The 11,623-nt window shown below is 37.5% G+C and overlaps 1 protein-coding gene across 11 annotated transcripts in view; it reads right to left on the bottom strand.

Annotated features, from left to right (window-relative positions):
- LMO7 (LIM domain 7) overlaps positions 1-11,623 on the bottom strand; it is a 130,646-nt gene that overhangs the window by 94,320 nt on the left and 24,703 nt on the right. For 10 of the 11 annotated variants that reach the window (XM_050708858.1, XM_035561219.2, XM_035561218.2 and 7 more), the window contains exon 2: positions 2,007-2,077. In XM_050708858.1, the coding sequence (XP_050564815.1) occupies positions 2,007-2,077 (71 nt within the window). Of the gene's footprint in view, positions 1-2,006; positions 2,078-11,028; positions 11,048-11,623 lie in introns of those variants that run through there. The other variant, XM_050708843.1, reaches the window with a different exon arrangement.

An 11,623-nucleotide genomic window follows, 5' to 3' on the forward strand; every position in this document is an offset into this window, starting at 1 on the left:
AGTATGTAAAATTTAAAAATTATGATATGGGAGGACAGCTATATGATTGAGTGCAGCATAATTAGATGTCTTTACCTTTAAAAAAAAGTTGCATGCCTCCTAAGGCAAGTTGCTCATCTGAAGAGATTATAGAATGTTTTTCTTGCATGTAACTATTAATTACAGATAAATTTAACTGATTTACATTTGGCAGATGGAAGCTTATATTCTTTTGCCAAAGATGTGTCAACAATGAAGATATCAGACAGTTAGAATATATCAGTTCATTACCAATTCTTGAAGACACTACTGAAAAGTTACAGCTGAATACTATACACACACACCCCAATAAGTACATACCTAAAGAAATAACTTAAAGTATAAGCTATTCTGTTACCAGATTCAGTCTACTACACATTTGATTACACAAGTAACAAAAATACGGTGTCCATCCCTAAAACATCATTTAATCTTAAAAATATATTGCCTCCTTCGCATCACAAAGTTAACTGCAGAAGCAACTAGCAAGATAGTCTGAAAGGTGATGTGCCCAAAGGAGAAAAAATAGAACAAACAGGAAATGCAATAACATTAACAGAAGGAAAGATACAGAAATGTTGCATTTTTTCATTTACTTTGGTTATTTGTGATATACGCTAAAAATAATAACTCAGAACTGTACCCTTATAAATATTTTCTGGAAGTTGGCTTGGTTGAACTGATCTAAGAGTCTCTGAGATTCAAAGTATTTTTTAAGCATCACATGCAGACCTCTAATAGGATTTCTCTATACTGACAGTCTAATTACATTTACACCTTCTTTTCCTTAAACCATAAGGAGTTAGCACTGCTTCCAGTCCTGGAAACCTATCCTAGTAAGTACAGATGAAAATTACAGACATGTTGAAGCGACCTGATGAGTGGATGTTTTATACCTCTGACTCAGTCTACCAACGAAACCAGACAAGTTCCATTACTGCTAAGTCTATGACATATAAATAGAAAGAAGCTATTTTTTTTTTTTTTTGAGAAAACACTCTAGAAAAAGTTGAGGTCAGAGTACTGTTTGTTGTTGAAAGCGATAACTAATTCAGTCTAGAAGATACTGAAACCTGGGCTGCACATGCACATACAAGAACACATATTTCAACCTGATCTGGTGTGAAGTGTCCATGCCCATGGCAGCGGGTTGGAACTGGATGGTCTTTAAAAGGTTCCTTCCAACCCAAACCACTCTTTTTTTTTGTTTGTTTGTTTGTTTTTTATGTATATGTATGTACATGACACTAATATCCAACCTATTTACTTTTATCATTCTAAAGTACTTTTTTTTTTTAATTAAAAACAAACAAAAACAACAGCTTATAAAATATGTCAAGTAACATCCAATAGATTTTATGGTATTGATGTACTTGGATATAATTATAAGACGGCAAAATAACCCCTCTCATATTTTATGCTGAAGAGCAATACTGGTAAGTAGTAGACACATGAAATCAGAGGCCTGCATGCTATTTTTAATTTACAATTTCATAACCTTCACTTCTGAAATTAAGTACTTTTTAAAAGAAATGTTCTATGGGTGTCAAGTTCTCTGTGAGGAATAACTCTCTTTCAGGATTTAGAGAACAGCTAGCACATGGAGTTTACAACAATTTCTTGTGGAGAAGCAGGGAAACCACCACCACCGGGCTGACAAGTAACTGAGTATCTTGATCACAGCCATGCATAAGCTGAAGAGCAAGTCCAGTGATGCCACAAGCATTACAGCCAAAATAATTAATCAACACGCCAGAGGATTAGCACAATGTTCCAGCTAAGACACAAGGAAGTGTGTTGGACAACACATGGAATGTTTAGATCTAGAAAGCAGATATTTGCCATGGGAAGGAAGAACAGCTTTCAAACAATATATATTTTTATATGCTTACTTCACAATATTTTTGTTACTTAAAAAATTCCAACAGGCCAAGAAGGGAAGAGGCCAGCTAACTGAAGCATTTTAGCATAGGTAAGTCAATACTCACTCGCACAACAGGACTCCATTTTCTAGAGCTGCTCGAAAGTCTTTGGTTTCAAAGCTTTTCCCAGTAACTGTCTATAAAAATAATAATTAAGAGTTAATTTGACACATGCATACAAAATCAGGACTAGCAAGAACATCTGAGAACAGTTCAACACGTAGTTCATATTCTTTTTTTTTTTTTTAAATATTAAACTTTTAAAAAGTCTTTTTAAAAACAGTTCTTTGTGCCTCAAAAGAAGTCAGATTCAACATCTTCAAACAGTTTCCTCTATTGCAACACAATCTTCAGCTAAGTTCTGTGGGAATACTTATTGTTGTATTCTAAAGCAATACCAGCTATACCGAAAAGCATAAATTAAATTTGAAACAGAAGTGCTAAGAAAGTCTTTTATCTCCTACTTCATTTTACAGCTTGTACACTCATGATATCTGGCATGAAATATTTTTTTTTCCCCTGGCACTTGCACCTAAGGCAGTGTGACTAAGGAACCACTCTGGCATGTCTTTGTTACCACATGCACATCAATTCCCATTAGCTGGCAAGTGGTAAGACTATACTAGTGGGGCTACTTTATATATACGGGGTGAAAAGCAGTGAACAAGAACACAAGAACAATGTCTTACAAAGGACTTAAGATACCTGATGCCAGAAACATTGCCTACAGGTTTACAGCAAAGCTCTTTTCCACAAAAGAAATTTGCTTCTGGCATTACCCCACTCCATCTCAAAAGAGACCATCAACGCAGTACCCTTCTCAAGCCTGAACTCATTGAGATTCTTCTTACTAGATTCCCCCTCTGCACAAGTCCGTTGAAGTGAACAAGCAACCGATTTCTTATCAACACTCAGATTAGTAACACACACACAAATCAGGAAGGACACAAAATTTCCAGAACGGCCCAAAAGCATTTTATCTCAGTTGAGTACAGAAATCAAATGCTAAGAAAGGCATTTATTTTTGCTAAGCTCAGAGGTCTCCAGGTCAGTCACAAGCTTATTACAAGCCTTCTTCTGAGGATCCTGACCATCTCCATCACTGAGCAGGACTTCAGGCACACAATTAAAAAGTGCTGTGGCATCCGTGTGCATCCAGACCAAAGTTACTGGTTACCACAGTAATTAAAGAAATTAGTGTTGGAACAAATGAACAGTGCTTGGTAAAAGAGCAAAGGAGAGGACACAGCTCTTTAAGGAGCTGCTAAATTATCACCATTTCATTTTTCCCTAAATTGCTAAAGGAATGCATGCTACCACTAGAAAACCTAGAATTAAGCAGTTAGTTTTTACATACGGTATTTTTTAATTTCAAAAACTTGAACTTCAATCCTTCTATTGAGAACAAAACTAGATGTTACAAAAATAATCTAATGGGTTTAAGTTCTTTTCTAGGACTCCAATCAATTCTTAGAGTCAAAAAGTTATTCTCGTTTTAGAGTTTTCTCAGACATCTGTGGAACTGCACAGTATTTTTTTTTTTTAAACACTCTTAAGTCACACAAGCAATAGACAGTGGGATGTTTCTTTCACCTAAGGTAGCTGACCAGAGTTTGGCCCATTCCAAAACTGCAATGACATATGTACCAGCAAATAACCATTATGCTGAAATACATGCAGTTGTAATTTTGCAAGGAAACTACGGAGGTCAGTCCTAAAAAATTATTCTCAAGAAGCCAAGGAAGATGTGTCACTGAAGACACATTAAACTTCAGCATAGCTCCTCCACAGGAGTGTCACACTGCAATGCATAATCACATTTTCATAGCACGTTTTCATTTCCTAAAGTTATTTCTAAGCAATTCAAAAAACAAAACAGAACAACAACAAAAACTTATCCAGAACAAGGTGTGGAATATTTTTGACTGTTACAAAGTTTTAAGATGGATCAACTCAGATAAGTCAAGGCCATCCTTGAACCACAGGAGTCCAACTTCAGCACAAGATTGTAGACGCTAGTGTTAGCCTTACAGACCTCTTAAAATTACATTAAGATTAGAGGATATCACACTGAAAGCCTTTTGACTAAGTTATTTGTGCAGCCACTGTGGCAATCAACATTGATTTGGTATACAGGATGGAGCTGTCAGACTGATCTTGCAACTAGCAGATTTTGGAGACTACCTGGTTTGTTGACGTTAAAATAAAAGCATCAATACTGCCAAGTTCAGCTTTATTAATATTGACTTTTAAAGATCAACTAATAATTAAGTAGTTAAGAGGTATTCTTAAGGAACAATTTAATACTGATGGCTTGAAACTGAAACATTTTCCAAGTTGCACAATACCTTGAATTTGTTGATGTCAGAAAAAAGTAGTACTCTGTTTTAAACTCAGGTTTCATAGAGAGAACATTTCTTGCAAGGGACTTTTATCCAGCTTATACCCACTGCAAGGCATCAAACACAACTGTAATATTGTAGTCTACATAGGAAAAAGATACCATTAAAAAATTGAAAACCATTGACCAGCTCAGATGTCCCCAAATTTTAACGGCTTAAGTAAGACAAAGTGAATCGCACCCGAGATACTACCTCTTCAAAGAATGTCTATAATTTGTGAGTCATTGTTTATTCATTAAAACTGCTTATACTGGGTGTGGTATTCTTATGTAATAGACATAATTGATTTTGAATAATTTTTCAACCACTTAGGCCATGTGATCCACCAAACAATAAAAGAAACATCTCCCAAAAGCGATTTTTATCCATGTCTGAACATAATCTCTTTGTCTTTTTTTCTCTCCTTCCTTCAGCTGAATGCATTTTGCTTCCTTCTGTTTTGAAGGAAAGAAGGCAATGACATAATTAAAGACTATATCATAAATCACATTTAATTGCTGCAGTAAAACAGTTTGATTTCAATTTTGTAGGAAAGCGTCCCCTAATACTTTGGTAACTTGCAATTGCTAGGTCTATGCAATTTACTTCAAACAGCATGTAAATCAAGACTTTACACACACACATGCAGAGGGCTAATTTAACTTCAGGTTTGCTATGATTTATTTAGGAAGCAAATCAAGAAGAAGTAAACAAAGAAACCATTCAAAAGATGTCATGACATCAAAATCATGAAGGAATGAACAAAAAACACATAGCACAAAAGAATACACTAATTATATGTCTCAGTACCAAAAGTAACACCGAGTACATTTCAACTTGTCCTACTAAACGCCAAATATAGCTGATCATAACGGGCCTTTTTTTGCCTTAAAAGCCATTAAGAATGGCAAGATCTTGCAGCGTTAAGAAATCATGCTAATGGAGTTCACATCAAATTGCTTCCATGATTTACACCTATTCGAATGGCTTCCCAGGACAGGCAGCCATCCTGTAGGACTATAGAAGTTTTCATGGGGATTGGCTTCCTATATATACGTATAGGCCACATGTACCTCACACAAATGCAAAGTACCAGCAGATTTCTTACCTTAATTTTGCTGTGGTGAAAATACTACAAGCTAGACTCTCCCCATCAAGTGCAAAACCAACACCACATACCTAGGCATGCTGGTTAATTGATTCTCCATCACAAACCTCTTAGCTGCTAAAACCCAAAAGAGAGGCATTCTTCATGCCCAAACCACAGCCTGAACAAAGCCTTACAGCAGAAGACCCCACCAGCCATCTAGTCTGCTCTGCAGTTCACGTTGCCAGTCCTACTCTCTTGGTCTCATGTTCAAAGGTCCTCTAATACAGCCCCATTTAGACCACACAACCCCAAGTCAAGCAAGGACCCCACAGACTGATCCGTGAGAAATGTTAATTGCATCAGTGTGAAGCATGCAACTCCCTGATGTAGATCTGTAGGTTAGGGATGGAAGATTCAAGATAAATACCAAACCATTTGTGAAAGAAATAGCCTTAATACTGGATTGCACACGGATCCCACTGGGCAAGAAGTTAATCAGACAGTGACCTCAAAGACACTAAATTGATTTATGAACTTCAGGTCCCAAGCTTAGCCTGCAGCAATAAAAGCCAAGTTTACCATCATGCTGTAGAGATGATTGCTAATGTTCTGTAAAGTGGGGCACTGATACAAAATCTGATATTGTGGTACAGTCCCTACTGCAACATTTCAGCTGTGTGTGCCAGTTTCCCTGGGTTCTGTCACAATGCCTGCCTCCACAGAGCTGGGTCTGTGCCAAAAACTAAAGAACGGAGAGATCACCTCACATATGCGTCAATGTCTGAATTATTACCTTGCTAATGGCCTTTTCTTCTTTTTTCAGTTACAAAAAAAAGTGGATCAGGTTCCAGGGTGAGTGGCTCCATCATTGCATAATCCTAGCATTACATATCTCAGTTTACAGCACTCATTTAGCTCTAACCACCCCTATCCAATATATCACTCCCAAACTGTATTGTTACTGTGTACAGTAAGATGCACAAGGAGATAAACAGACTACACCCACAGCCAACAAGCAAGGATTCAGAAAACTCCCAGTGCTCTGGCATCTGTATTTTTTGGCAGGACCTGGAAGTAAATTCATTGCACATTTTATAACACATCTTGAGTCCATTTCATTTTACCTACAGTTGTCAGTAACATGTTACACGTCAGCCTGACCGATTTTGCCTTTTAGGGTCTGTCAGGAAGGAAGAGGCCTATAGCACAAAACTAGTAGGTTTTTATTTATTTGTTCATTTGTTTTTTCCCCTCTCTTGCAGGAACTGGTGGTTCTTCTAGATGGTGACAATAAGCACCAGCTTTGTGGAGAACTTCAGATGCATTCACCCAAAGTACTGCAAAAAGGTCCTGCCCCACCTTTCACAACTATTTATAACCCTTCTTAAGTATGCAGGAGATGAACTTTTGTCCTTGATCAGTAGCTGTGAACAAAAATACTACCATAATCCCTTGAAGCAAGGAGCTTGTAGTGGTCATCCTTTGCAGACTTTCTGTCCAGTTTTCTCCTCCCCATTTCTTCTTCCTCTCTAATTTAAGTCTAACATCACCACAGTTCGCTGCAGTAGTCAATTTATTTTGTTCAAAACCTTCCAAAGGGAAGATGATAGGAACCATATTTGGGGGGTTGCATACACAACCTTGAACAGAGAAGTGGCTAAATTAGACTAATGACCATCTGGGTAGAAAGCCTCTGTCTTTGCAGCAAACAGCCAGACCAGAGAGGTTACTAGCTTTCTCAAGGCCAAGCACTGGAAAAGAGCAGCTTGTTTCTGAAGCAAGCAGGACCTACCTCCTTGAGATTTTAGGCCCTGGGAAGAGTAGGCATTTATATCTTCCACCCATAATAGAATTCTGCTGGCATTTCATTCCTGGTAGCAGGAGAGATGCCTGGTTCAAAGCAGCCCAGGAAACCATGCTGCTATCTTCCTTTCCTATCACAATTTAGTTGATGGCCCAAACTCCTGAGAGGCTAACAAGTGCTCAAGAATGTGGTACCCACAGAGGCTTTCCTTGTAACTGCCCAGCAATGAACTTATGACACTGCCAACCCTAACAACTTCATATGAGTGAAGAGCAATGTCTGGATTTCTACAAAAGGAAGCTCCTCCTCTTTAATTCTTCACAATTCATTACTAAAACCCATGATGGGTTTGACTGCACTGAAGAAAACAGACAGGATATCTGGAAATAACAGCAAGAGTAAGAAGGATGAAACCGATTAATATTTTTGCCATTGATCATTTACAGTGGTGCATGTGAATGCTCCCCTTTGTATCTGTAAGGCTTCTGTTTTTTTCAGCTGGAATAATTCCTGCTCTATTGCTTAATGCAGAGATGTATTGTCCTGCTTAACCCCATACCCCAAATCCCTAGACATAATTTTGGTTTAGAGGATGTGGAAATCTTTCAATCTTCAGCCAAAAATGCCTTTGATAACAAATCAAACGGACATTTATGAAAGGAAAAGACTGATTGTTGAAGAAGTCTTACTGCAATTTTCTATCATCATCATAATGATGGGGTCTTATTGTGGTATGCCTGCTGAAAGAGTCATGCCAAGACTCTTGAAATAACACGTAACTTTTTTTATCACATACAAAAGTTGAAGAAAAGCAATGGATAAGGGGAAAGCAAGGAGATGCGTGTTTACTGGTATTGTAGGTATGAGAAGTACAGATCTCTTCACATCAGCTGCTTACACTCTGGTTTCTTATATGCTTTTTCATTTCTTCTGCCAAAAATTCTGAGGAATGGAAATGAAGTCTTTATTCCAGTATTTAAGGGAATCCCTGACTTAGGGGAACAATACTGCAGAAAGAGCAAGGATATTTTCCATAAACATTTGAGATCAAGCAACTCAGTAAAGCTTCCCCACCCCCAACCCTCCCAAACAAGATCATCCCAGAAGTGACAGCAAGATGAATAAGCTTACTGTTGTTTATATTGGTGACTGTACTGACAGGTGTCAAACTATGAAAAACAACATACATTTTGTTTGTGTGATAAAAAATTCTCACTGTATAGGCAGATTGGCAGCATAAAGTAAATGGATGTAGGTGTTCCAGTAGGACATAAAGCTTGCAAATGTGAACTGAAACTAGAATGACTATCAATCTCTGGAAAAAAAATCCAGTCACTGAGATTAATATAACATCATAATATCCAAATAAATCAGATGTGCCTATAAATTCTGCAAACAGTTTAAATGTACACCATTTCTCAAGTCACCACCCTAATTTATGCATCTGGACTTCAACTTGAACCACAATTCTTTACAATTGCCTGTAGTGACAGGACTAGGGGCAATGGTTTTATATTGAAAGAGAGTGGATTTAGATTAGATATCAGGAAGAAATTCTTGACTCAGAGGGTGGTGAGTAAGGCAATGGAACAGGTTGCCCAGAGAGGCTGAATTATATACATACAAAAAAAAGTTTTTCTGAAAGTTCTCTTTTCAAAGTAATTCACATCATAATGCTGATGCCCTAGACTTCAGGGTTTTTTTTGTTTTTGTTTTTTTTTGTCATAGAAAAAAAAGAAAGGTGAACTTACCCAGGGAACAAAGTCTATGAAGGAATAGTTTCTAGAAAAGTCATCTACTGAGTTAACAAGAGAAGAAGGGAGCAAAAATTCCATTTTCACTGGTTAGATATCTTTTAATGATCATATTTCATAATGTACATGCTCTCATGCTAGCCAAATTTTGAGCTCACCTATTGTAAAAGTCATTTCATATGTCGCTTCTTAATCTTTTCTTGTGTTTTTTTTTTTTTTTTTCCCCCCTGTAACATCTACCTCTTCTTCACAGCATTCATTGTTACCTGACCTAAAGTTGTTCACTTCTCCAAGCTAGGGAATAAGTGATCAAAAGATAAATGAATCCATGAATAGCTGAGTCTCAGCTGGGCTTCTATATAGTGTCAACCTGGGTAACACAAGACAGAGACGTTGCCCTGGGTAGAAAAATCAATGTGTTCTGAACAACTCCTTAGGAGGCTGAAATAAAAAGGCTAGAAAAATATCAGCAACAAAACAGCTTAGAAAACAGTACAACAGCATGCACAACGTATGAACAGAAGGTTTTGTAGGGCTACTCAAGCAGCCCTGAAATTGCACCAAAGCCTCCTTTCCCCCTTCATGCCAAGTGAAAGGTTTGCGTTTAGAAAGCATCCCAAATAACTTTGTGCTTTAATATGGCACTAAAAATGAAAATGTACCCCCCACCATAACCCCCTTACACAGCAAACCGCCTCTCCCCAGCCCCCAAACTCCTATAGCTATTGACCTGTGGGTTCCCAGCATCCACAGATTCAAATCTGTCTATCCACAGAATACTGGAGATAAGATAAGGACAACATCTGGACTTCATTCAGATTCTTGAGGCTTAGCGTACCCAAAGATCCAGCGATTCAGCACCCTAATGAGACGGGCAGTACATGACTCATGAGATGGCTGGCCACATGCTATCACAAAGAACTTTGAGTTGGGACAATTAAAAAAAAAAAAGCAGCTGAAGAACTATGTGAAATCTCTCCATACCATTGTTTTGGCTATGGAAGGAAAACAGTTTATGACAACAGCAGCACTTGGGTTACAAATGAACAAGGAAAAAAACGTTTTCATGCATTTTCAGTTAAAATAGAAACATTACTTGAAATATCAACAGATAAAGGTATATCAACATATACTAAGATCACATTTGTCTAGGGAAAACGTAGAGAAAGCATTAAAAGAATACATTTTTGCTGTAGAGGTACTAAAATCACATTTGTCTAGAATGTTATTATCTTAGTATTTTTAACTAATGTATCCACTTTGTTGTAATTGAATCTTTAAATACCTTATTCTTGTTCATGTAAAAGAAAAGATAAATGCAAGCTTGATGGTTGTATTTCCCAAGTTTATAGCCCAATTTTATTATTATTGTAATTCCAGGCCAGGGAGTATATGCTGCAAGTTTCAGTGCAAGCTTTTAGTTCATTAGCACTTGTTTTGTAGGAAGGACTTTAAACAGTGCAGTATCTTTGCTTACAGCAATTAAGAAAAATGTAACAACTCCTCTTCTATTTGCAAGCTAGTCTCTGTTGCAATTATTTATGTAGGTGGCAGAGAGAGACAGAGATACCAAATGAAACGTCCCAAACCAAAGCACATTTCAGTCCTAGATTACACATAGACTGCTTTACTAGTAATTCTGGGTGCATTTAATACTTTGAGTTTTCATATAGTTTAAATCGTTAACAGTGTAAATACACACGGTTCTCCAAAGTGGATGGTCAGAACCACGAGCAAGCCAGAGATCTAACGACAAGGTTTTGTAACCACATTCGGCACAAGGAAAAAGGCACCGGATAGAAAGAATAAGCACACAACAGGGAAATGCTTCAGATATAATTGCTTTCACATGTTTAGAGAGGTTATTCATGCGTGGAAGTCATTTCTTGTTATTAATGGAGATTTTTCAATCTTTTGAATTTTTCAGTCTTTACTGGAAGCTGTACTTTCAGCAACATACCAAGACATGGTTTGAGCAAGCTGCAGTCAAAAACACTCACCAACTCCCCTCCTCCCCCCCCCCCCCCCCTTTTGCACATACACCCACACTCACACATACGCGGTTTGGGGAACCAACAGCCTTCTGACTGCATCTTCTCTCCTGTCTCCACATTCCCTAGCTTTTATATCTCCTCCTTTCACATCCACGTTTTCCCAAGCCATTTCACCAGGTTTACGTAGCTTGTTAACAAGTAAACAGATTGGCAATGAGCAAAAGAAATTGTGCAGAAACTAGCATTTAACAGGGTCAAAAGACACCATCGAGGCAATTAGTGTCACATACAGAGTCTGGAAAAAAAGAAGTCATGGCACCGGTTCCCAATAAGCTATGGCACTTAACATGAATTGCAGCATTTCAAAATTCTAATGTTATCTAGTGACAGTTATGTAAGAAATAAACCATTAGGTGGAAGTTGCAGAAAGTAAAGCTGAGTTCACTGACTTCAGCTGTAGAAATATGTTATTCTCTCAATTTGGAATAATTTTCAAGGGGAAAGATTAGTTTAAGGGAACTCAATTGGTTTTACATGTTCAAAGACTGTAAAGCTCCTGAATACTATTATGTTTAGTTTTCTAAAAAAAATATTTAAATCTACAAAGGCATTTTAAGAAGTGAGAGTGAGTAAGCAGTAGAAGCAGCCCTAAAGAACTGC

This window comes from Cygnus atratus, chromosome 1, assembly GCF_013377495.2.
Source record: "Cygnus atratus isolate AKBS03 ecotype Queensland, Australia chromosome 1, CAtr_DNAZoo_HiC_assembly, whole genome shotgun sequence".
NCBI classification, from domain to species: Eukaryota; Metazoa; Chordata; class Aves; order Anseriformes; family Anatidae; genus Cygnus; species Cygnus atratus.